This window comes from Colletotrichum jinshuiense, chromosome 7 (genome assembly GCF_051148585.1).
Source record: "Colletotrichum jinshuiense chromosome 7, complete sequence".
NCBI classification, from domain to species: domain Eukaryota; kingdom Fungi; phylum Ascomycota; class Sordariomycetes; order Glomerellales; family Glomerellaceae; genus Colletotrichum; species Colletotrichum jinshuiense.
The window spans coordinates 3,186,863-3,211,528 of NC_139314.1; the positions used below are offsets into that span (position 1 = coordinate 3,186,863).

Consider the following 24,666-nt stretch of genomic DNA (forward strand, 5'->3'; position numbering starts at 1 on the left):
GCGATTTTGTGAAACAAGGTGGTGCGGCTGTTATCCCTTGTATGAGCTCAGCGGTTGCAGAGAGACGGTTGGGCTGATGTTGGAATATGAAGCTCATGTGAAGTTGAGATACAGCTTCATTAGGTTGTACCATGAGATATGAGATGGGGGGGGTTAGAGGGACAATGCGCTTACAACCGGATGCCGAGGTCCGGTATGGCAGTGAGTGAACGCCACTTGGCGAACTCTGTCGTCTTCAAGGGTCGCCTTGGTAACACTAATTATTTTCAAAGTTAATTATTCAATGGAGACATAGTGACAGTCGTTGGGTAGCACAGACAACGTCGATGAATGGAGTGTTGATGGCGACAAAGGGCAGACAGACGGTGGTCGATGGCGGCCTCTTACCGAAGCTGAGCAAGTCCCACCGGCGATAAGACCACGATAACAGGACAGTCCGGAAACCGTGTGGGATACCCTCGGCACAGTACGGCTGACTCAACCAACCACTTGTGCAACAACGCCCGAGTCCCTGCCATTCTCGACCAAAGACGCATTCGACGCCGATGCGTAGGGGTATTGCACATTGAAGAGCATGGTCTATGATTGGGATGCCCACGAGAAGCTATGTTTCCAGCTGTACATCAACGAGAAGAAGTCCCTCGAGGACATTATGGATTACCTCAAAATCCACCATAACTTTGCCCCATGGTGAGCCCCCCCCCCCCTCTGCCGCGTATGTTGGCTCGCCGGCCACTCCGCACTTCGTGGTTCTCTCGCCGGCCGGACCGTCCGATCCACCCAACAAGCTTCGGTCAATTTGAAGAGAATCTGGGGCAGCTGTGGACTAACCAAACCATGACGTATGCAGCAAACGAGCCTTTCAGACCCAGTTCCGCAAATGGGATTTCCCCTCGAAACAGAACCCCGCGTACAAGAACGACCGGCTGGTCGCCCGCGTGAAGGAGCTATGGGAGCGGAACATGTCGCAGAGGGAGATGCTGGTCGTCCTGAAAGAAGACGGGTTCGACATCAAGAAGCGCGAGCTGATCCGTGTAAGGACGAAAAACCGATGGCTTCTGAAGGCGGCAAATGGCGAGCGGCCCAAAGAGTCCAGTGACTCGGATTTGCCGCCCGCGCTGACAACCAACCATGGCTTCGAGGCCCAGAACAGCAGCCAACGGCTGCTAAATGGCGCAGGAGACATGACGCCCGACACTTTGACAGACCAGGAGATGCTTGGGACACTGCCCAACGAAGCCGGTACATCCTGGGACCAGGAGAGTAACAGGAGGAAGAGGCGGCGGCTGAAGGCGTGGGAGGGTGCCGCGGAAGACGCGCCACTGGCACCGCGCTTTCCCTCCGAGACTACGATCGACGAGGCCAAAGTCATTCTTGGTCTGACAAACGACATTTATCGACAGGTGCGGACCACATTTGCCCGGCTCTGCGAAGAGTCAGATATCGTCAAGAAGACCATTGCTGGCCCCGACAGGTGGGAGGCTGTCAAGGACCGCCTGATCAGCGATATGCCGCAGCTTCAAGCCGCCATGTGGCAGTCTACGGACAATCACGAGTCCAAGAAACTGGCGCTCGATATCATTTGCACAGACATCACAAAGCGGGCGCGAACGCTGGACAAGCGTATCACTCTCGCAGAGGCGAAAAACATACTCGGGATCAACCCGGAGGAGGCGAGAGATCTCCGCGCTGCTTTTGATCAGATCTTGAAAGACGAGGGCCTCAGCTGCAAGTCGGAGGCCGGGCCTGAACAGTGGAACGACCTCAAGAGGAGGTGGGAGGCCGGGTCGGCGCTGATCCAGCGCATTTTTGCCCTTGGAGCTGGAGACCTCGTTCACGCAGAAAAGGTACGCGCCTTGGATGTCATCGCTCGAGATGTGATGAAGAGGTTACGGGATGACATGTCGAGAAGGGACCAGCCAAGGAAACGGGCCCCTGCAAAAGGGGCTCGGCCGAATGTGGCGGAGCCTCGCCACGAACAGGAGACGCAAGCGGACCAACACGTGCAGCCAGAGCTGGTTGATATACAGGAGCAGAGTAACTTGAGTGGCCAGTATGGCAATGCCGGCCAGGTGTCGTCCATGGGCCTAGTACCCAGCTCAGGAGACAGCCAGGCCCAGATGCTCCTGCCTGTATCCATGCAAGCCCAGGCCGCTGCTGACCATATGGGCCATTCTGCAGCGCGGATATTGTCTTCTGCTCTTCTCGGGCAGGCGAACATGGCACTCGAGTCTCATATGGGATCCTCACTTCTGTTGGCGGCCAACGCACAAGCGGCCTTCGTGGACCAGCAGTACGCGCAGCAATTCACTGCCGCGCAGCCTGTGTTTCATGCACCGGCGTCCACAAGCGTGGCCGTCTTCTTGAGGCTGCACCCGTCGTCCACTTTTGTGGTCAATGCCAGTCTGTGGATCGCGACGGTGAGTTCGCACTCGGTACAGGAGTTGCGGCACGTGGCAGCTAGCAAGTTTCCTGGATCCATTTGCCTAAGAGTCGAGGGCGTGTTGAAGGATGGCAAGGGCGGGGAGATGCCTTTACAGATCGACCAAGATCCCGAGCTGGCGGCGTACTTGGCGCATCTGCAGGGCGCAACCCCGACGTTCAATGTGCAGCTCGTACCCGGATGGAAGGCGGGTTGAGGTGTCGCAAGCTGCTGCGCAGTTTAACCTTGGTTGGGAGGGAGGGAGGGAGGGAGCACATAGCATGATCACGATAACGATGTACATAATACTAGATGTTGTCGAGCTGCGACGCTGCGTCGCCTGCTACATGAGAGCGGGGCAGGCCGATGCCGGTACTGGACAGCATGCCCGACTGCCTTGAAAAGGGTCGAGTCGGGGACTTGCCGTCGGATAAGACATTCAGAACGAAACAATGCATGACCGAAAGCCAATGAGCACGTCTCCGGTATCTCGAATATCGCTCAATGTCAGGGTGCCCTCCCCGTAAGCACGCAATCCGATTAGCCAGGCTTCGCCTCGGTCTTGGTAAGCGGCGGAAGGGGAGAGTAGTACCACGGTGAAATGTGGAGTTGCACCGGCCGGGTGTGCAGCGGAGATCCACAACTTCCCCGCTTCCGGGCCGGCCAATCCTTATCCCCGACAGGTTTACAGGCGCTGGCAGGGTACTTTTCTGCAGGACTGTGCATGGATTCCATTTCGCCATCCGAGCTCCAGAAGTGCTAAGACGGGTGCAGATCCACCCAGCTACAAATAATCTTTACCAGAACCTACCGCACCTCCTCACGATCCCAAGCACTCCCAGAGCTCCGAACACGGACGGCTTGAAAGCTGCCTCGCACCTGCCAATTAATCGAAGCCTCGTCTGCTTCCTCGAGCAAAACGCATCTCGGTCCCATCGCCTCCCCATCGTACAAGCGCAATGGCGCATCTCAGAGCTCGAGCTCCCCAAGCAGCTCTGCAGGGCTTGAGGGCCGCGAGCCCGGCCCCGCGCCGGCAATGCGTCGCCCTCACCGGGGCCTCGCGGCACATGTCGAGCGAGCGCAAGCCTGAGAGGCCGACGACGAACGAGGACAAGCACGGCCGGACCTTCCAGGGCCAGGTCGTCGGCAGTATCTCGCAGCGATTGGCGCGCGAGAAGGCGGAGCGCGAGAGGTTCGCTGCTGAGCGCGAGAAGTCGAACAACAGCAGAAACCTTGCCTACACCTTTGGTGAGTCGGAGTCCTACACCTGTGCCGTCGTCCAATTGGGGGTTGTGTGCAGCAGCTAACGCGTCGCTGCCGACAGTGCTACTGACTACGATGGGTGTCTCATACTACCTGGGAACTCTCGTCCCCTCCAGCCCCAGCGAAGACTCGACCCTGCCGCTGGCGAAGACGATTGCGCCGGTACACAAGCTGAACAAGGAGAACCTCGAGGCCGCCTGGGCCGACTTCGTCAACATTGTCGGCAAGGAGAACGTCAGCACGTCGGCCCCCGACATCCAGCACCACGCCGACTCGGACTGGTCCTCGCACTCGGCCAAGCCCGACGAGCGGCCCTTCTGCATCGTGTTCCCCAACTCCACCGAGGAGGTTTCCCAGATCATGAAGATCTGCCACCAACGGCGCATCCCCGTCGTCGGATACAGCGGCGGCACCAGCCTGGAGGGCCACTTCACGCCCACCCGTGGCGGCATCTCCATTGACTTTGGCCGCATGAACAAGGTCCTGAAGCTGCACCAGGAGGACCTCGACGTCGTCGTGCAGCCGGCCGTCGGCTGGGAGTCACTCAACGACCAGCTCGCGCAGTCTGGACTCTTCTTCCCGCCGGACCCGGGCCCGGGCGCCATGATCGGCGGCATGATCGGCACCGGCTGCAGCGGCACCAACGCCTACCGCTACGGCACCATGCGCGAGTGGGTGCTGAGCCTAACGGTCGTGCTGGCCGACGGCACGGTCATCAAGACGCGCCAGCGCCCGCGCAAGAGCTCCGCCGGCTACGACCTCACCAAGCTCTTCATCGGCTCCGAGGGCACCCTGGGCCTCGTGACTGAGGCCACGCTCAAGGTCACCACCAAGCCCGCATTCACCTCGGTCGCCGTGTCCGCGTTCCCGTCGATCCGCGACGCCGCCAACTGCGTCTCCAAGGTGGTCGCGGCCGGCATCCCCGTGGCCGCCGTCGAGATCCTCGACGACCTGCAGATGCAGTGCATCAACAAGGCGGGCATGACGAGCAAGGCGTGGGCCGAGGCGCCGACGCTCTTCTTCAAGTTCGCGGGCACGGAGACGGGCGTCAAGGAGCAGGTCGCGCTCGTCAAGCAGCTGGCGTCCAAGACGGGCAGCAAGACGTTCGACTTCGCCAAGAACGAGGAGGAGCAGCAGGAGCTCTGGAGCGCGCGGAAGGAGGCACTGTGGAGCACCATGGCGGTCAAGCGGGAGGGCGACCACGTCTGGACCGGCGACGTCGCGGTGCCGACCAGCAGGCTGCCCGAGATCATCGAGGAGACGAAGGAGGCCATGGCCAAGAGCGGGCTGTTTGGCACCATTGTCGGCCACGTCGGTGACGGAAACTTCCACAGTAAGTGTTGCCCTGTCTGCCGTTGATGCATGGAGCGGGGATTCGAAAGGAAGAAGAGCCAAGGGCTAACATGTACGCAGCGATCCTGCTTTACAACGACCAGGAGCGCAAGAGGGCCGAGCACTTGGTGCACAACATGGTCAAGAGGGCCGTCGAGATGGAGGGCACCGTCACGGTAAGTTTTGAACGGCTTTCCTGAATGCCGAGAAGGCCCCATCGCTAACATACAAACGTAGGGCGAGCACGGTGTTGGTCTCGTCAAGAGAGACTACCTCCCTCACGAGCTGGGCGAGTCGACAGTCGACACCATGAGACAGGTGAGTCGAACCCGCCCCCCCCCCTTCTTCCCTCCCCCTTTTGTGGCGGTACTAGACGAACGGCATCTCTAACAATGGATAACCCCACAGATCAAGAAGGCCCTCGACCCTCTCTGCCTGCTCAACTGCGATAAGATTGTCAGAGTGCAACCGCCCAAGGCTGGCGAGGTGAGCGAGTGGTGAGCGAGCGATACGATGCGGCGGCAAGCAACGTCCAGGTCCAGACTTTCAGTGTAGGATTAAAGGGGGCGGCGACAGACCTTAGTTGAGCATCATTACTCTTGTACATATATATCTCCCTGATGCGTCAGTGCTAGCTAGGCCTGGCGCACAAAGAACAAAATCCGTTTAAAGCTGAAGTTATTGATTGGTTTGGCCATCGAATGAACCATGTATTAAAGATTGTTATAGCCCAAACGGAAAACAAGGGTGCCAAAACGACCGACCATTTTTCTGTCGAGTAACTTTATCACGATGACTATGTCTCGCCAGTCGGATGATTCATGGACAACCGTTTAAATCCCCAGGCGCATGCATATATGTATGCATTTAAATTTTCTACTTCATATGCAGCAAGTCAGGTTCTTTTATTCGCTACGAACCGATTATTAGAAAAAAAAATGAGAAGGAAAAATGGTGCGCATCGATCAGAGAAAAATGCAAAAGTAAATCTTGAAAGGGACGAGACTCGAACTCGCGCGGGTTGCCCCACCAGGAAACAGATGTTAAGCTGACCTTAACCTGGCGCCATAACCAACTCGGCCACCCTTCCAGAGGTGATTGATGACAATAAACCACTGTGGCGGTATGATGTAGGTCTGCTAGTCACAGCACGTTCGCGAACTCCACTTTCATATGTGTCTGCCACCCAGTATTCACCACCTAAAACACACAGAGAGTGCAAGTAACCACGGCACCTATCGTCATGGATGTTCTTTAGCAGGATGAATCGTCTCGATATTGGACGGCGACTGATGATTGCCGACAAACTTGCGCGCTTACACTTATTCATCCGTTTTTGTGGGAAGACTTGTATGTCGTGTCGCTTGGGTCATTGCGAACGCATGGCTCAGCTGGAAAATACGATCCTTTTGTCGCCGCCTTCCACCTTTACATCCAACTTTGTCTTCATTCCTACCTAACAGCAATGTAGTTAACTCTTTACCAGCCAGATAAATCAACAGTTATAGGCCAATCTGAATATTTTAGCTTTAAAAACCTTGGGGGATATCCCACAAAACATACAACTGCCCGTAGCACTATCCCACTACATGTTCTCTAATTGATCGCACTTGAGAATAGCATGATAAAATCAAGTTTGCTTGCCCCAACCTAAAACTGAATTGATTCAACGCCCACGTGTTGATATGTTATCAGGCACCTCTCACATCGTTTCTGCGCGTCAAGGACGAATGAAAGCATGGCACTGCAAGAAAAGCCCAACTCATAATCCTTGGGGTCATTCTTATTGGTGCATCACACAATTTGATCTGTATGCCTTGCAGTCTGCCCAATGTCAGGGCAGTTACGGTTGATGGTCAAGCCTTATGGAACAACCTCATTCAGCCTGATTCCTACCACCATTTCTTTAAAACTGCCTCTGCGACCCGGAGAATATGTTGGCCATCTAAGCTCCCACACCCCTCTTCTTTACCTGCATGATTGTCTGAACGGAGTAGGCAATGGCAGATCCTCTGTCCATTGCGGCCAGCGTTGCTGGCCTCATTACTCTGGCTGCGTCTACCGCAAAATTGGCCAAGGCGATGACGGACCGTTACACTGAGCAAGCTGCTGCTTCGACCAAAAGCAACGTTGAAGCCCTTGGAAACACCCTCTACGAAATGTCAGGAGATATCAAGGAGGGATCATTTGCCGGCATTAAAGAAGAGGCGCTGCGGACATCGATTGAGTCGTGTACGCAGACGTTGCGAGAAATCGAAACTCAGTTCCACAAGCTAGACTTGGAAGGCACGGCCAGGCCCGGAGCGGAGCTCTCTCTGACCAAGATCCGCCGCATGGTAGCTCGCCCCGAAGCTTTGAAAGAAATCAAAAGATTGCAGGCATCCCTGGAGGTTCAGAAAACGACGCTGCTCATCGCAATGCAGTAAGTGGGCTATTCGAGTCACCCCGCGCTGCTGTGTTTTCTAATAGTCCTCTTGTAGAAACTGCTCAGGAGAAAGCCAGTCCATGTTGCTGAACAAGATATTTGCTGCCATTGACAAACTACGAGAGAAGGCAGAGCTAGATACAAATGGCTTTACTCCTCTCCAGCATGACGGCCTAACCACCATCATGGCTAGTAGCCGCTCTGATTCGGCGGATAAAAACCTGGTACATACATATCCCACGTTTGAAGACTGGCTATCAACCTGGACTGTCTCTGCAGAGGACAAAGACAGCTCCTTAGGGATACCGAACGATATGTCTTTGAATGACGGCCTTCCACAACCAGAGCTATCGGCTCCAGGGAGTGAGACAGCAAATCTTCTATTGCACGTAGAAGGTCTTAAAAAATCAGGATCTCAAGGAATGGTGGCACAAAATATCGGCACAACGCTCAAAACACCACTGCACGATATTATCTCCCAGCTCAACCAGGAGGGTATGCGTTTCTAAGCACCAGGCTTTAACTCTTCTAACAAATCACAAGGATACGGCGAAATCTGCGGCTTCACGGATGAGAATGAAGGGACTCAATTCACCCCATTCATGCCATGGAATACATCGATTATAGTCGTCACGGAAGGAAAGAGTTCCTATGATGTTGACGTCGGACTGCAGGTCAATCATAGTGAGAGGCTCATAGACTTTTACAATGAGTGCTTACGCAAACTCGTCGGTATCCGGGTCGCAAGATGTCCGCATGTGGAAAAAACCAAATCCGCTCTTGCGTTGCGAGACGTTTTGGACCCTGGCTGCTCTGCCTCCATTGCTTTCCAAAGAACTCTGAGGTTGCCAGAGGATGAGCGAGACCATGGCACTTCGGAATTTCTTGGTACTTTTCCACTATTCAAGACAGATGAGTTCAAGTCGAGGCTCCCGCCAGAGATGGCGCTGAAGGGAGGCGTTTTCTTCCCGATGTTCCAGCGAGAGGCTTTGGCACTCGATTTCGCTTACGGGGAACCTTCCCGTGCATCTTTGGGGCTTGACAAAGAAAAGTTTGCAATCAAGGTATACTTCGGTGCCGTTAATTGCCTCTCCAGCGGAGCAGCCTAGGAAAGAGAAGGAACTGGGCAGGACTACGTGGTTTGTCCCAGGCAGCTCAGACTGGATGGCTATCAGTCTGCCGACGGGAGCACCAGACAGTTCGTTACTATGCCTCTTGGATGGAATTATTCTGTTGAGCACCAAGTGTCGGGGGCGGAAAATGTTGGTGGAATACAGCTGGAGATAGCGTCTCGCCTTCGGAATCACGTCGAGTTTCGCCGTTTCAAGAACCTCTGGGACTTTGGGGAGTCCTTGAGCTACATGGCCAGTGCCACGGAACTAGGACTCAAAGTCGGAGATAAGCTTGTTATGACTGACTTTGACCCCGAACTAAACCTGTTCGACAAGAAAGACAAGCCGTATCCGACGACGGTCTGGCGCTGGCCGAGAGAATCGCTACTGTATCCCATCGATCGAAGCGACTACCGAGCGACTACCGTCCAGGACATTCTACAGAGTACCAGGAAACCGTCGGCTACGCCTTCTACCCCCATTCGTCTCCGTGCTGTTCTCCCATTGGTCATTGTTCTTAAGATAGTAACTGAGCAAGGCCTCGAAGTTGTAGAAGTCCTGAAGTGCTCCCCCTTTCTCGAGCCCGGCTCTCTCGTCGAGCGGCGTATTCACCATCACAACCTCGACTGTGGAAAATGTCAGAAGTGTACCAAGTTGTACATGGTTCAACCAGGATGGAAATTTGAGACACAGCAACAAGGAGAATATAGTATGTGGGGGCCTGTTGGGCATAGTCCTTTCCGGCCTCTGCCGATGTCTTTCTCATTATCATCGGGTGAACTACGCGTTGTCTGCACCCGAACACATCCCGGTCGCCTATTTCAGCAGCAATATTCGCCGTATCCTTCCACCTCAGATAATGCCCCTCGACAGCAGACCTGGGAGATGGCCATGGGTTCCGGGGCACGACTCCTACAACATCTTCACAAGGCCTCTCACCGAGCGTGGGACTGGAAGAACGCCTGCGTAGTCAATATTCAAATCCTCAACGCACCTGCTTTCAAGTTCGTCACTGGCATTCCCGCCTGGACTCCAGTCTCGTTGAAGAGTTATCAGCAGCGGCAACTTACATTGCACATGCCTATTATCGAAGGGGCATCCACCCGCTCAGAAGTTATGTCTAAAACGCCAAATTTGCAGTACATCAGTGCATTGGATCTCAAAGCTTCCAATGAACTCAAAGCAAAACGTGGAATAGTCCTGTGCCCTCAATGCCAGAGCAACATGTGCAACATGGCGTAAGTGGCCGGATATTAATCGTACCTGGCGGTGACACTAACTCATGTTATCTTCCTGTCAGAATACTGCCATGCAGACACATATTTTGTTCGGACTGTACAAATAATGCCAAAGTTTGCATTCAATGCGGCGGAGCCTGTGCAGAGCAACTAATCTTTTCAGGGGTGATGGAATTCCCCTCCAAAGGACAGTCATTCGGCAATAACAATCCTCTACCCCTTACTCTCGGAGAAGTACGAGAGCAGCTGGAAACCATGCCGGGTTTTTCGAAATGGCATCTTTATCGCCGCGATGATCTTGAAAACATGGCAAACGGGATCGCCAGAGTGGACTGGGGCGACCAGAGCCTATTCTGGTACAACTTCATTGTTTCGGTTTTGAGAAAGGCCGATGGCCAGGTCCGAAGCCGCGTGGCCAACTCTTTGATTCTGAGCAACATTGAAACTGGGAGTACCTACCAGGTAGAACTTCTACTTGGCTTGGTCTCGGGAGCCGATGACAGTTGGAAAAAGGGACATGTTCAAAAGTTTCTACTCGCCTCGATTAAGAACGTTGAGACAAAAAATGCGTACGAACGTCTCTGCGCCCCGAAAGCCTCGACGTGCCTCGAGGCTGTCGTCAATTGGATGGAGACAGAAGGCATAGAAGCGCAGCATCTCACTGGCTGGGGCTTTAACCCAACAACTTTGCTATGCCCTCAGGCCGACCCAAGCCTGAAGCGAGTCATCGGCTTCTTGTTGCGCGGCGGTCGATCCCTCTCTCAAGACTACGGCGCAAATGTCTTCCTCCTCAAGGGAGACGCTACAAGCCATCCGCGTTTTGGAAAACGTAAGCTCAGGGAAGTGCTCCTAAGAGGTCTCGTAGATAATGGCTGCGACGTGAACCTTCGCGACAACCACGGGCACACTATGCTCTGGTACACCACCGACGTTTTGCATGCGCTCATAGACTGCGGTGCCCGTCTGGAAAATTACGATGAGAACGGCAACACTATCCTGCACCGCCTGGTCCACGGACCCAACAAGGGGCAGGTTAAAGAACTTCTAGAGCATGAAAAGGGTAAAGCGCTAGTAAACATGTGCAACAAGGACGGGCTCACCGCTTATCACGTTGCGCTAGGGATTGATTCTCTCTGGGATTGGATGGGCTTCACCGGTCTGCTCCTAGGCAGCCGTGCGAAGACCAACATGCCAATCCCCAATGGTGCATATCGGGATCAACTTGTCAAAGACGTTGCCAGATGGAAGATTGAGGTTGGGGGCATTCCGCTGTACCTCAGAAATTCGGCCGAAAAACGCTGGCGAGTGGTGGAGGAAGCGTTACGTGGCCCACGAAGCATCGAGGAGGGCTCGAACATGTAACATAAGTGGCCGTCTTGAACGAAAAGTAGATGGTTTCCTAATGTTTTTAAGAGAGTGTGCACATAGAAGCCATTAGATGATATTCACTAGAGTATTCGTGGTCGTACTAGGGGTTTTTGTTGTTGTTGGGGAGATTACAGTTACAGCATCGTCAGGAGTACACGGGATCGGTTGTGATAGCCATTGAGAAGTTGCATTCTACTATACGAACTGCTCAGTCATCAATTCCACCCCATTCACCACCGTCATTATCATCTCTCCTGGCGTGCTTCTTCCTCTCCTTGCTCGCCACGGTAGCTCCCTGTCTGTTGGTGTCCTTACGTCGCTCCCACTTGCTCTTGGAGGAAATCATGGCGGCGCCATGGCTGCGTCTAGCTTCGACACCCTTCTCCTTCAGCTTCTTCTTGTCCGCCTTGCTTACGTTGGGCAAAGCATCAAGAAGCCACTTCTGGACATTAGCCTCCTCGCCCGTCTTGCCAGCCTGCTTTTCGCTGGCGGCAATGACGTTGGCAACGCTCTTAACAAAGGGGATATCGTCCGTCGTGTAGAAGGTGACGGCGACGCCGCCCTCACGGCCTGCGCGACCCGTCCGTCCCGCACGGTGGACGTAGGCGGCGCTGGACCCGGGAACATCGTAGTTTACGACGCCGTTGACACCCGCGAAGTCAACGCCGCGGGCGAGAACATCAGTCGTAATCAGGATCCAGATCTCACCGGCACGGAAGCGGCGCATGATCCCTGCTCGGGCGGAGTCCGGGAGGCCGCTGTGCAGAGCAGCGATTCTGGTGGAGCCGCCGGCCGCAAGTGGGATATCGTATTTCAGTTCCTCTTCGAGCGCTGTGGCACGCTCGATAGTTTGAGTGAAGACCAAGAACGGGGGCCGGAGAGGCGGGCCAGAATCATCTCCTGCTGTGGGATGAAGGAGTTGACGGAGACCTAGGAGCTTTCCCTTCTCCGTTGCGGTGTAGACCAGCTTGTGGGTGACGTTGGGGACGGCCGTGTCTTTCAGACCGACCACCAGGCGAATCAAAGGTTTGGATGCTGACTTGGCCTCCCTCGTCTCCGTGACCAAAGTCTCGATATTGGAGCCAAAGGTGGCGGACCAGAAGGTAGTTCTCAACTCAGGGTTGGGGCAGGCAGACCAGATGGCCATGGTCTGCTCGCGGAATATGGGGTCCAGGAGAACGTCTGCCTCGTCGAGAATCAGAGATTCGACAGTCGGAAGCTTGCGATTGGTCTTTGATGACCCTGACGTGAGGAAGTTGAAGAACAGTGCTGGTGTTGTGACAAGGATGTCGACCTTCATGGCCTGTTTTGTGTTGGCGGGCTCCGTCTCACTGTCCTCGTCATCTTCATCCGACTTTTCACTCTCATCGTCTTCCTCATCTTCGCTCTCAGACTTTGCCTCTTCCTCGGAGGCTATGCGCATGCCCTTCTTCATGCCGACGACTTTGATGCCAGAGCCCTGGGCTAGCTTGCGCGCCTCATTGACAATTTGGAAGACGAGTTCTCTTGTCGGCGCAATAACAATCGCGGAGAGCTCATGTTCATCCTTCTCCTCGTCGGATGTCCTCTTTTGTAAAATCGTGTTGATAGCGGGAATCAAAAAGCTGATCGTCTTTCCGCTGCCTGTCGGTGCAACAGCGAGGAAATCAATACCTCTGGAAACGTCTCCAAGCTCTTCATTGTGAGGAACCTCCTTCAAGGCAATATCGGGTCGCAACAGCAGAGGCAAGCTGCCCAGCTGCACTTCGGTCGGCACCTTGTATCCCTGGTGTGCCAGGTTGTCTGCCAGTAGCGGCGAGATGTTGTAGTTCGTCCGAAGCTCGCGGAAAGACGTCAGAGTTTGCGGGTGAATCTGGTTCGTCTCCTTCTCCACCTCGACGGCAACCTTCTTCTTCTTGCTCTTGGTGACCTTGGACGCCTTCTTGTGACGCTCGGAGAGGAGGGTGAGCTTCAATCGGTGGGAGCGGAGGATCTGTCGGCACTCGTCTTCGGGGAGCAGAGTCGGCTCGACTGCGGGCGCTTGGGCGGCATCTTTCTCTTTTTTGGAGGCCGCTTTCACCTTTTCTGCTTCCTTGGAGGGCTCTGGCTTGGGCGCGAAGAAGTCGACCTCGGGGAGCTGCTCCTCCTCCTTCTCCTCAACCTCTTCTTTGCCTCGCTTCCTCTTGTTCCCCCGCGCCGAGGGCACTTCGTCGTGGAAAAGCTGTGGGTTCGTCCGGTTGCCGGCCGACGGCAGGTTTGCCGCCGCCTTGTTGGCTGTCTTGGGGCCTCTGGGAGCCTGCTTGATGCCGCGCGACAGAACTTTGAGGATATCCATGGTTGAGCGTGCAGAATTTAAGTCAAAGTGCTTGAAGCCTTTGCTACGACCGTAATGGACATGGAATTTTTAAAGTGGAGACGCGGACAGTGCCCGCACAGTCTTCTCCCTGTGCGGAGCCCCTCAAGACCCTAGTTACAGGTTCATGTATTAGTTCACATTGACAAATCGCTAGCACCTGGCCTACTTGCCAACGGAAGATGGTATGCCAATTTAACACATGCCGAACTAGATTTGAAAAATTGAACAATGGTTACGGAGGAGGAAATACCCGAAACTCTATTGGCCAAAAACCTACCAGCTTCTGCGTATGAGGTCCATATTGAGCTTGGGCTCTAGCCTATCGCCATTCAATACCCATTCATACCTAGGTCCTGACCACTCATTCAGACCTCCCCATACAACAATGAAAGGCTCAAAATACCCCCGGTTCAATATGTGCAAGATTTTCAAATGAATAGTAGCGGAGTTGGTAGAGTGTTCAACAAGCGAGTGTTGTGGTGGAGAGAAGCTTGAGGATTGCTGCTAGGCCGCTTGGAAAAGACTCAAGCAGGTTGACTATCCAACCTTGGAGACCTGTAATCATTGCTACTTTCAGGAGACCTAGCAAGGATATATAATTTCGAAACAATGTACCAACATTTGACAAGAAAAGTGATGAACTTTGGTAACGTATAATCAAACGAAACCCAGCTTCCAGGAGATACACATACCATGACGAAGGAGCGCATATAGTCTCAAGGTCTCACTTGATAGAGTGATAGTTCTTCATTTGTTAGTTTTGTATCTTGGCAGGCTCGCCCTCTGCAATATGGCTGCACGTCGCCTATAATGTCTGACCTCTTGATATCTTTGGGTATCGAAGTCCTGGCTTTATTTTCTTTCCTGTTGGTAATGTGTAGCCAGTCGCTCAAGTGCCATATGAAGAGGGAAAAGGGAAAAAAAGAAGAAGAAAAACCCCCATTTAATACCACAGGCAGATAGAGATGTTTAAATCTTGCTTCCATACCACCGTTGTGCTCTCCGACACCAAACGTCTTCCGAAAGTGTGTTCGCACCCGGGAATTTTAGACATGGCAAAATGCCAAATGATGGCGGTTCACGACGCCGGTCAAAATAAAAAGTATTCCGATGTAGGCTTAAAATGTAACATGGTATCAAAATGAACGTTAGAAACAACACGAAGAAGGCTATTAGCGGTGTATGTATGCCGCAAGATTGACTTCCTTTCAGATATTCGTAATCTTCAAGGTGAGCCGTCAGCACCACATTTGAACGGTTTCGACACAATTCTTGTAACAATTGTTTCAAAGAAAAACGAGCCAAATTGTATTTCATCGAATTGCGGAAGATGACGAGGCGATGATGAATATGAGGCAGCAAGAACGCGCAGTTGCCGGTGATCTCCCCGCTCGTCAACCGCGCCCTTGCTTGATGATCACCCGCGCACGCCTCCCAGAAACATTGGGCCGTGTATAAAAGATGAGAACTTTCTGTTAATGTAATTAGATTTACAATATATGTTCAGAGATTATTCACATGATTATTCAATCATCGATCTGACTGTTTTGCTCACCAAATCCTGTATTTCCATTGTTGATCATGTCTCATCCTGATCTTACCGCCTTCAAGGCCCTATCATTCGACTGCTATGGAACGCTAATAGACTGGGAGTCCGGCCTCCTTGCTGGCCTCGAGCCCATAATCTCAAGGCTCCCGCCTAATAGCCCGCATGCAAAGAACCCAACTCTCCTTGCACAGCGTTTCGACACGCTCTCTAGAGACACACAGGTATCCGACCCAAGGTTACGCTACGACCTGAACCTGTCTCGCTCCTTCTCGCGACTAGCCGAGGAGCTGGACGTGGCAGTCTCTGAGGAGGAAGCGAGGAAATTCGGGTCTCTTCCTGGAACGTGGACGCCCTTCCCCGACACCGTCGCGGGGCTAGAGATCCTGAAAAGCCATTACAAGCTCATCATCCTCTCCAACATTGACCAGGATAACATCGCCGCCACTCTCAAACACTTCCGGCCTACGGTCGAGTTTGACGGAGTGTACACAGCGCAGAAGATCGGCAGCTACAAGCCCTCGCACGGCAACTTTGAGTACTTGTTCGCCCATGCTAGGGATGAACTCGGCGTGGAGCGGGAGAAGGGGGACCTGCTACACGTCGCGAGGAGTCTGACAGCAGACCACGTGCCCGCGAAGCAGATTGGATTGAGGAGCGTTTGGATCTCCCGCGGTGGCGAAAAGAAGAACGGCGAAGGCGTGGGGGGCGATTATGAGAAGTTGAAAGACGACGTTGCTTTTGAGTGGCGGTTTGATACGATCGGGGACTTTGCGAGGGAGGTGGACAAGCAGTTTCGCGATAAGACTGCTTGAAATAGTCGTATGAAACTTGGAATAGTATTTGCGCGTCATCTGAGTAACTGGATAGGAGCACCGCCGATGTAAGCTCATCAAGTAGAATCCCAAACCGACTCCTCCCCAACAGCGCTTCCCTCACTCGCACCGCTCTCGTTCGTTCTCCGCCCACGGTAATGTCTCTTCCGCTTCCTTGTGCCCGTATCCTCGGCTCTCCATCCCTTTCGCGGCCGGATGGGCTTCAAGAACCCGTCCACATGCACTGCGCCATACATCTCATCCTCGCTCTCCACCTCTTCAACGTTGACCGCCTGTCCGGGATGCACCCGCGCCATGTGCCTCTGCAGATTCGCCCTCCGCCCAAAGCCCTCCGCAGCACGTTCGCAGTCGGCTACAGGGCAGTAAAATAGCCCGATGGAGGATGTGCGCGATGTACTGCGTCCTCTACTAGGAGCCCGGGATCCGCGGCCGCGTGCTACGTCGGAGTCACTGGGTGGAATGCTATCTCGTCCGAGACTCCCCTGCCGACTCAGAACGCGGCGCCGTGCTGCGGGTCTATCATTCTCAGAGTCTGAGCTGGATACCGACGGGGCGCGGCGTCGGTCGCTAGGGAGATAGCGAGTCTTTTGAGGCTTCGGCCCTTTAGAAGCCGGCCCCTCAAGAAGCGTCTGCATTTCCATCCCCTGACCAAACAGATCAGCACACCTTTGCGCCGCTCTTGCGACAACCTCGGGCTTGAAACCGGAGAGAGAAGCCGCGCCAATGACGTCGCTCCAGTCCCTGAGCCCCCAATTTCCCAGCATCTCCTCCCGGGCTTTGACCCTGGCTTCCATCCGGGCCTCAGGCGGCAGGTCGCGCTTCTTACGTGGCGATCTAGACGGCCGTGATGCAGCCGCAGATTCCTTTCCTTTATCGCCCTTTTCGTCGTCGTTGTCCTCCTCATCCGATGAAAAAGGGATGCGCTTCTTGTTCTCCCTGGCCAAGCGGATCTTCATGTCTTTCTCCGTCTCGCCGGGAAGTGGAAGCTGCGCCTTCTTCGGCCTGCCCCTCCTCTCCGATGTCCGTTGCTCAGGCTCCGGTGTGCGCGGTGCTTTACTACGCGGCCGACCTTTCCGGCTACGCTTGTTTGCCGACGAGGCTCGCGACACGACGGACGAGTCGCTAGCAGCGTCCGAGGCGTCCGATGCATCCGTTGCAGATGCCGAGGAGTCAGTCATGTAGCTCAAACCGGCGAGCCGTGAGTTGTGGAGCGTCGTAAGGGTGCGGTCGAGTGTGGAGAGGATATGCCGTACCGACGGACGCAGAAGGTCCGAGGAGAGCTCGTCATTAGCAGAGACGACTGCCTCGTAAGTTTTGGAGCGCTTCATCTTCTGATCGTTTGCATCCAGACGTGGCCTTGAGCCCTCTGCGTCGGAAAGCGCGTCGCTGCCATCATCAGAAGTGATGGCTGAGTGAGCAGACTGAGAGGACGCTGGCGTTGTTTCGCGGGCGGATTCTTGGTGGGCCCTGGCAGCCTCTTTCTTTTTGTACTTTTGCTGCCGCCGTCGAAAACGCTCCTTGGCCTGGCGCAGGATTGTGGCCGTAACCTCCTCCTCCAAAGCTGTGCTGGGGAGCTGCCCTCCCTTTGATCGAATAGTAAACTCGTCGTCCCCATCGTGGGTCTCCTTCATGAAATCGTCGCCCGGCACGGTTGTCGAGTCCATGGGCCACGCCGTCCACAGATTCGGCGGCCGCCAATCGCCACTGTCAACGACCTCTTCCAACGGTCTATCCGCATCCTATTTGGCTAGTCAGTGCCTCGGACAAGCATGTATTTGTGTTGGGTTGTTCACCTCTGCCTCGGGTCCCGAGGTCACCGACGGTCGTACAGGACGGTTTTTCAACGCGAATGCATTGTACAGGTGCACAGATAAATCGCGATTTCGGAGTTGTTCCATGGACCGGTGAAGCAGTCGCTCCTCCTGTGTGTAGGTCTGCCATGTTGCTTTGCTACCCCTCCAACGATTGGGTCTGGTCTCATAGAGCTCTTCCGAGTCGACTGAACGGATTTCATCGGTGTCCAGATCCCATGATTCCTCGTTTGTTGTCATGGCTCAACACCAAATCTGTAATAATTGCAGTGACGCAAAAATGAAGGAAAACGGGGTGGAATAAGCGCCTTGAGAACAGAAAACAAAAAATAAGGGTATCAGTGTATGAACGGTAGTTCTTTTGATTGGGTTGATGAAGTAAGGTGCAGAGTGAAGAAAAAATTGGACCCGCCCACATGGCATCAAAAGTCACTTTAACGTCAGGCAAGCCTTTCGCGGTACAGACACAAGCAGAACATCAATAAGACTTTGCAAAATTTACGACCAGTGTCTCAAGCAAATGAATTTCTTTTCCCAACACCACAATTATGGTATAACATACGCCAACTACAGTCTAGAAAAACAGAAAAGAGTTCTTTTACGCCTTTGCCTTCTTGTTGTTGAGCTGCTTCTCCAGCCTCCTCCTCTTGGCTCTGAGCTTCTCGTCCTCGGCGCTCTTCTTGTTATTAGTGTATTGCATCTGCTCAAACAGCTTTCTCTTCTTCTTGCTCAGCATGCCCTTGGCCCGCTCGATATCCTCGGCCTCCTCGGCCACCTTCTTGGCGTGCGCCTTGCGCGCCGCCTCCTTCTTGGACTTGGGCTTCGTCTCCTTCGCCTTGACGTTGCCGCCAGTGAGCTCAGCCTCGAGCTCGAGCTGGCGCTGTGCCTCGGCATCGTCGTCGTCAGAGCCAGCCTCCTCCTCATCTTCAGAGGCGTCACCAAGGTCAGAGCCTTCGCCGCCCTCCTCATCTTCGTCGTCGGAACCGGCAACGTCCATGTCGCCAGCGTCCTCGGCCATCTCCTCGTCGCTCTCGGCAAGAGCCTCGCCTTCGGGCTCCTGCTCCTCGAGAGGCACGGTAGGGTCGTATGCACCCTGCACTTGCCTGACGAAGGGGCTGAGATGGGGCGGGAGCTGCGCGCCGGGGGCGTACTGGTCCGGCTGCTTCAGCTCCTCCTCGTTGATGCTGTCCCAGACCCACTGGGGCTGGACGTATATCCTGCCGGGAATGCGCTGGTTGGGCGCCAGCTTCTGAGATGTCTGGTTGTCCTCTCCGTCGGCCTCCTCGTCGTTGCCGGCGTAGATCTGAGGACGATCGACGATCTGGTGAGTGATGGCGGGGTCGCGCTCGTTGGTTGTGAAGGCGCCCTCGCCGAGGACGGCGTCCCAGCCGATGCGCTTGCAGCCGAACGACCGCAGAAGGAACTCCAGGGGTTGTCTGGGGGATTCACGGGAGAGGAAGAAGGTGCAGTTGGAGAACAGCTTGGCTCTGTCCGAGCTCGAGTTTTCGGGCTGCGGCAGGACGTCGCCGCCGGGCGCCGCAGGCTCGAACTTGTCGATGGCATTGGTAGCTTCTTCGCTGGACTCGGCCTGCTCCTCCGACTTTGCGTCGTCGTTGACATCGGAGTCCTTAAGCTTCTTGATGACCTTGTCAACTGCAGCCTGAGTCTTGGGGTCAACCTGGTGCTCGGCCTCGCTGTTGGTGATCTGCTTCTTCTCCTCGGGCGCGGCAAGGTTCTGGCCCTCGAGGGTAAAGGCACCGAGCTCGCCAGACTGGTCGTCCTTGGTCTGGTCGAACTTGGGCGGGTACTTGAGGCCGAGGGACGTGTACAGACGGAAGTTGATGAAGCCCAACAGGGTCATGTAGAACTCGACGAAAGTGCCCATGATGCGGAAGTCGACGTCGCCGACCACCCTCTGGTTGAACTTGTAAGGCGCCAGCCACAAGACGTCCTCGCCGAGGATGTTCGCCTGGTAGTAGATACCCTTGATCGACAGGAAAGACTTGGTAACGCTTTGCGACACAATCAGGTAGTGCTGGAACTCGAGGGTAAGACGCTCGCAGCGCGCAATCATCTTGGCCGGGACGGAGGACGTCGAAGGCAGGTTGGCGAAGAGGAACAGCATGGAGAGGCAGTCGTCAAGATCTCTCACGGCGTCAACGAAGGTCGGGTATCGCTCTCTGATGACATGGTCGAGGGTGTATCTCGGCTTGCCGGTCTCCTCGGGCCTGGCGGCGTTCTTCTCCAGCCTCTTCGCATCGCCAACGTCTCCTCGGCCGAGCGCCTTCGAAATCTTCTTCTCGAGGGCCTTTTGGTCGCGGAACTTTTGAAGCAGCGGCTCGTGAAGGAGGTACTGAATGTCTTTGGCATAGTAGAAGGTCGTCGAGGCGGTCGAGGACTTGGAGACCTTCTTTTTGCTGCGCGGCTCGCGAGGGTAGATACCCTTCCAGATGCAAAGCTTGCGGAAGTCGGGCAGGCTGATTTGCAGCTTGCGGATAGCCTGGTTTCTGGTGACATAGTTCTTGGCCGCTCCGGCCTGTCCCTTCTTCTTGATTTTACCCATCTTGGCGAATTGGTGTGGTGGTTGTCTGAGTGAATGGGAGAAAAAGGTGTTTGGGCGGGTTTAGAAGCTATCAAAGACTTCTGACCGTGGCGGGGCACCACTTTCGACTTTCTCTCAGAACTTTTTTTTCCATTGAAATTTTCTGCCAATGTCTGACCGCCCCGAAGTTCCCCCAGATAGGCCTAGTGGGACATCAGGTGGCTGTCGATTGGCCATTCTTATCTAATCGGTGGAATGGCCCCAGCTCTAGGGGTTCGATCCACTAAAGGCAGGACAACTGCGCTGAAAGCCAGGCCATTATTCGCTGGCAAGCTTCCCGCCTCCCCAGCGGGCATGCGCCCCGGTCCAGCCAGGTGTCATCCACCTCACGTCAACCCCCGTCCCATACCTGGTCCATCCCGACTCCCGCCCGAACTCCCACGACCGCGAACCTCAAGCTCCGGGAGCATCAACACCTCGCCATCTTCCGGCCCCTCTGTCACCCGCTTCTCCCCCCCATCCCGTCGGGTCATGGACTGAACAGTTACCGGCGGTACAATGACTCAGGGAGGCAACAAGACGGGCGTCTACGCCGCTGCAGCCGCGCTGCGTCTGTTGCTGTTCGTTTCGTTCCCCGGTCTGCCGGACCTGCTCACCGGCCGCGTCGAGATCTCGACCCCCGTCACTAGCTTCAAACGACGTGAGTTCTGCCCACCCCCCCAGATATTCGGAAGAGCAACCAGCTAATGAGCCCATGTGCGCGCAGTTCAAGAAGGTCTATTCCTCTACAACCATAACGTCTCTCCTTACGACGGCGGCGTCTACCACCAGGCGCCCCTCTTCCTCCCCCTCTTCTCCCTCCTCCCGGACCCGAAGTCGTTCCCGATCTTCACCTACCTCCTCTATATCCTCATCGACGTTCTGAGCGCAGATGCCCTTTCTAGAATTGCCGACTCGGGCGAGGCCGGGTCCTCGCGCCTCTTCACCTCACCGCGCCGTAGCAAGAGGTGGAGTGGTCTCGTGGTCGCATCACTGTAAGACGGCGCCCTATCCCCCCCTTCCATCGCGAAGCTCTCGTCTGACATCCTGCATAGCTATCTCTTCAACCCCTTCACAATAGCAACTTGCGTCGGCCGCTCCACCTCCGTCTTCTCAACATGCGCCATCCTCCACGCCATCGCGAAAGCCATCTCCGGCGCGCCCCTCGGCGCAATGGTCGCGCTCTCCTTCGCGACCTACCTGTCGATGTATCCCGTACTGCTCCTCCCGCCCCTCGTCCTCCTCGCGTACGACCGTCAGGACCCCTCCCGCCGCATCGCCTCGACCGCGAGCTTCGCCGCCACGAATGTCGCCGTCGTGTCGGGCGTCCTCGGCGCCCTTTTCATCATGTCCTTCCTCGTGACGGGCGACTCCTGGGAGTTCCTCTCCAGCACCTACGGCGCCCAGATCACCCTCAACGACCTGACGCCCAACGTGGGGCTGTGGTGGTACTTCTTCGTCGAAATGTTCGACTCCTTCCGGCCCTTCTTCCTCGCCGTCTTCTGGCTCCACCTCTCGAGCTACGTCGGCCCCCTGACCATCCGCATCCGCAGCCAGCCGCTGGTGGTCCTCACGCTCCTCCTCGGCATTTTCTCCATCTTCAAGCCGTACCCCTCCATCGCCGACGCGAGCCTGTTCCTGGCCATGCTCCCCCTCTTCCGCCACGTGGTCCCTCTGATGCGCTACACGTTCGTCGGCGCTGCGACCATCATGTACGCCTCCTTCCTCGGCCCGGCCTTCTACCACTTGTGGATCTACGCCGGCAGCGGGAACGCAAACTTCTTCTACGCCATCACCCTTGTCTGGAGCCTGGGGCAGAGCCTGCTCGTCAGCGACCTGACGTTTGCCGTCCTGCGTGACGAGTGGGAGGTCGAGCGGCCCGACATGGTCGGAAAGGAGATCCGGCAGATCTAGCCGGCGACCCGCCTACGCCGCATGCCGCACGCAACTGAGACAACATGTTATCTGTTACACTAGCCGGAGGGTGTTGGGCGGGCTACACATCGGCAGCATTTTCAGATTAAAGAGAAAACAAGGGGTGCATGGTGTATGATGGACGCTTAATGTAACCCAAAATAATCGAGACAGTATTGTACAGAGTTTGTGCCTTTTTTTCATGTCCTTGTGACGTGCCCTCGTATCCATTTCTCCAGAGCTGCGTTATTTTGATTTCCCTTCTTCTGCTCCCTGCTACTTGAAACGACGTAAAGCTGGCCGGCCTCCTTCTGTTTTCTCAACGGCCCATCCGCCCAAACAAACAGCTTCCGGCGGGCGCAGTGATACTTGCATTAATGGGCTTGCGGCCATCCTCTAGTCGACGCTCAGCTCCGACTCGACCACCCTCTGCTCCGTCGCCCCCGTGTCCAAGCTTCCCCCCCACCCGGCGGACGGGCTCGCCTGCGGCACCGGGTCCGCGAGCCCCAGGGAGAAGTCGAGCATCGCGCCCAGGTCGCCGAACCTGCTCAGGCCCCTCTTCTCCGCCATCCACGTCTGGGTCCGCATGCCCCACGGCGGCAGGCTCCGGTACACCCAGACGCCGTAGGCGATGGCGGTGCCGGCGGCCAGCACCCCGCCGGCCAGCGCGAGCGTCCTCCGGTCGGCGACGCCCTGGGCCTTCTTCTCGGCGCGCCGCCGCCACTCGTTCAGGTACGCCTCACCGAGGTTCGGCGTCACCTGGGCGACGTTGTCGAGGAAGCGGGTAGCGGTGCGGAGCGACGAGGACGGCGCGGCGACCCAGGGGAGGGCGCCGGGGCTCGTGAGGCACTCGTTGCGGAGGTCCGCGGCCATGGCGCTGAGGTGCGGGAACTTCTTGGCGAGGATCGTCCGCAGCCAGTCCTGGGGCAGGCGGACCGCCTGGATGAGGGAGAGGTAGCCGAGGACGAGGCAGTCGAGGGACGTCGGCACCTCGCCGTCGAAGAAGCGCTTCTTCTCCCCTTGCGACTCCTCGTCGCGCGCCCTCAGCTCCTCCAGGGGCGCGAGCGCGTCGACGGTGACGGCGTGCAGCCTGATGCCCCGCGCCGTGCCCGCCTTCATCTCCTCCAGCACGCTCTTCTTCCCGGAGACGGGCAGGTGCTTCATCGCGCGGTCCAGGGCGCCGCCCTGGGCCTCAGCGTTGCCGTCCTCGTCGTCATCGGCCCCGAGCCCGTCGAGCCCGAGGTGCGCGGACCGGGCCACGGCCTGGGTGCGGAGGAGGCCTGGTACGGTCCAGCTCAGGGGGAAGCCGAGCAGCTGGCTGAAGGCGGGACGTGTCACAGTGGTCCAGTTCTCGTGGGTGCTGAACAGGGCGGCGTCAAGCAACGGGGCGAGCTGGGCCTCGACGTAGGCGCCGTAGGCGAGGGCGTCGGCGCGCTGGGACGCGGTGAGGCGGGAGTCCAGGTCCAGGTCCCAAGACGGGGACTCGGGCGAGAGTGAGGCCAGGTGGGCGACGATGGAGGCGTAGCCCGTTACCCAGACGCCGTTGGCGTTGAGGGCGGGGAGGCGGTCTAGGGGGTGGTTAGCGAGGCCGCATTGTTTCTCGGGTCCTTTGTGACTCTTTGTGTGACTCTTTGTGTGATTCTTTGTGAAGGGGGAGTCATGGTGGGACGAGGCCGCGTGGGTGGGCGAAATTAACGGTGACCTCGGGAGGTTAGAGGCAGAGAGAGGGGTGAAGACAGGGAAGAGGGGTGGGGGTGGGATTGGGGTGCAGGTGTGTAAGTGTGAGATGAGGCAGAGGTGAGGCCTTACTTGATGAGTCGACGGCAGGGTCATTGCTCGGGACCAGGCGCCATTGGGAGCTTGGGAGGGCAGTGTGCAGGTATGCGATAGCGGCCAGGCACTCGGCGTCGATGGAGGGGAGGTCGAAAGCCGGGCCCCAGACGTGGAGCTCGAGGACATCCATTGCGTGTGCGTGAGGAGTGCCAGGTAAACGTCAACGTATGCGGGCGGCGGGCGTGCGGTTCCCAGGTACCGGATTCACGCTGTTCTTTCGTCTTGTCCTCTCAGTCCCGGACCCTGATCAATTCAAGTCTTAGCGTGCGGGCGCAAAGGTGGTTTGAAATGCGACCGAGAGTCGATGACGGCGACGGAGGCTTTCTAGCTTTGGCGATGACTCAATAGTTTCAGCGCACGGCGAGAGACGACCCTGATGATCCGGAAGGCAGCAGCACGGTAAGGCACTTTTAGTGATGTAGTGTACGTGCCTGGGGGGTTGTCAAAAAAAAAAAAGGAACCCCTGCATTCCTTTCATCGCCTGATGCGCCGCGACGATCCCGTCCGAGCTTGAAAGGAAAAGGTTGTTGCGACCTCGGCGCGAGATCACGTGATGATAAGCTGATAGCGGTTCTGGGGTTGGGGGGGGCCGATCTGCTACCCGCCCGGTCCAATGTCTTGCCTTCCCGCCCGTTTGCCACCCACGGCGC

General features: G+C 56.1%; 10 protein-coding genes across 10 annotated transcripts; 6 read left to right on the forward strand and 4 right to left on the reverse strand.

Moving 5' to 3' along the window:
- Nucleotides 1–574: 574 nt before the first annotated feature.
- EsH8_VII_000823 (Clr5 domain-containing protein) lies at nucleotides 575–2,639 on the forward strand (the record flags this gene model as incomplete). Its single annotated transcript, XM_083270956.1, has 2 exons — nucleotides 575–690; nucleotides 851–2,639. The coding sequence occupies 2 exons, from the start codon at nucleotides 575–577 to the stop codon at nucleotides 2,637–2,639; spliced, it is 1,905 nt and encodes a 634-aa protein (XP_083128513.1).
- Nucleotides 2,640–3,381: 742 nt separating this feature from the next.
- On the forward strand, nucleotides 3,382–5,518 carry EsH8_VII_000824 (FAD-binding oxidoreductase; the record flags this gene model as incomplete). The annotated part of the gene is made up of 5 exons (XM_083270957.1): nucleotides 3,382–3,670; nucleotides 3,747–5,018; nucleotides 5,099–5,193; nucleotides 5,255–5,335; nucleotides 5,426–5,518. The coding sequence occupies 5 exons, from the start codon at nucleotides 3,382–3,384 to the stop codon at nucleotides 5,516–5,518; spliced, it is 1,830 nt and encodes a 609-aa protein (XP_083128514.1).
- Nucleotides 5,519–7,017: 1,499 nt separating this feature from the next.
- On the forward strand, nucleotides 7,018–7,443 carry EsH8_VII_000825 (uncharacterized protein; the record flags this gene model as incomplete). The annotated part of the gene is made up of 1 exon (XM_083270958.1): nucleotides 7,018–7,443. The coding sequence occupies one exon, from the start codon at nucleotides 7,018–7,020 to the stop codon at nucleotides 7,441–7,443; it is 426 nt and encodes a 141-aa protein (XP_083128515.1).
- Nucleotides 7,444–10,047: 2,604 nt separating this feature from the next.
- Nucleotides 10,048–11,154, forward strand: EsH8_VII_000826 (ankyrin repeat domain-containing protein; the record flags this gene model as incomplete). The annotated part of the gene is made up of 1 exon (XM_083270959.1): nucleotides 10,048–11,154. The coding sequence occupies one exon, from the start codon at nucleotides 10,048–10,050 to the stop codon at nucleotides 11,152–11,154; it is 1,107 nt and encodes a 368-aa protein (XP_083128516.1).
- Nucleotides 11,155–11,368: 214 nt separating this feature from the next.
- EsH8_VII_000827 (RNA-dependent ATPase ROK1) lies at nucleotides 11,369–13,474 on the reverse strand (the record flags this gene model as incomplete). Its single annotated transcript, XM_083270960.1, has 1 exon — nucleotides 11,369–13,474. One exon carries the CDS (start codon nucleotides 13,472–13,474, stop codon nucleotides 11,369–11,371), a length of 2,106 nt encoding a protein of 701 aa, XP_083128517.1.
- A 1,602-nt stretch (nucleotides 13,475–15,076) lies between these two features.
- EsH8_VII_000828 (HAD-like domain-containing protein) lies at nucleotides 15,077–15,856 on the forward strand (the record flags this gene model as incomplete). The annotated part of the gene is made up of 1 exon (XM_083270961.1): nucleotides 15,077–15,856. The coding sequence occupies one exon, from the start codon at nucleotides 15,077–15,079 to the stop codon at nucleotides 15,854–15,856; it is 780 nt and encodes a 259-aa protein (XP_083128518.1).
- Nucleotides 15,857–15,933: 77 nt separating this feature from the next.
- On the reverse strand, nucleotides 15,934–17,928 carry EsH8_VII_000829 (uncharacterized protein; the record flags this gene model as incomplete). The annotated part of the gene is made up of 2 exons (XM_083270962.1): nucleotides 15,934–17,616; nucleotides 17,671–17,928. The coding sequence occupies 2 exons, from the start codon at nucleotides 17,926–17,928 to the stop codon at nucleotides 15,934–15,936; spliced, it is 1,941 nt and encodes a 646-aa protein (XP_083128519.1).
- Nucleotides 17,929–18,286: 358 nt separating this feature from the next.
- EsH8_VII_000830 (mRNA-binding ribosome synthesis protein NOP7) lies at nucleotides 18,287–20,251 on the reverse strand (the record flags this gene model as incomplete). Its single annotated transcript, XM_083270963.1, has 1 exon — nucleotides 18,287–20,251. The coding sequence occupies one exon, from the start codon at nucleotides 20,249–20,251 to the stop codon at nucleotides 18,287–18,289; it is 1,965 nt and encodes a 654-aa protein (XP_083128520.1).
- Nucleotides 20,252–20,788: 537 nt separating this feature from the next.
- Nucleotides 20,789–22,183, forward strand: EsH8_VII_000831 (GPI-anchor transamidase subunit GAB1; the record flags this gene model as incomplete). The annotated part of the gene is made up of 3 exons (XM_083270964.1): nucleotides 20,789–20,930; nucleotides 20,997–21,264; nucleotides 21,325–22,183. The coding sequence occupies 3 exons, from the start codon at nucleotides 20,789–20,791 to the stop codon at nucleotides 22,181–22,183; spliced, it is 1,269 nt and encodes a 422-aa protein (XP_083128521.1).
- A 396-nt stretch (nucleotides 22,184–22,579) lies between these two features.
- Nucleotides 22,580–24,146, reverse strand: EsH8_VII_000832 (SAM complex subunit SAM37; the record flags this gene model as incomplete). Its single annotated transcript, XM_083270965.1, has 2 exons — nucleotides 22,580–23,751; nucleotides 23,993–24,146. The coding sequence occupies 2 exons, from the start codon at nucleotides 24,144–24,146 to the stop codon at nucleotides 22,580–22,582; spliced, it is 1,326 nt and encodes a 441-aa protein (XP_083128522.1).
- Nucleotides 24,147–24,666: the final 520 nt, after the last annotated feature.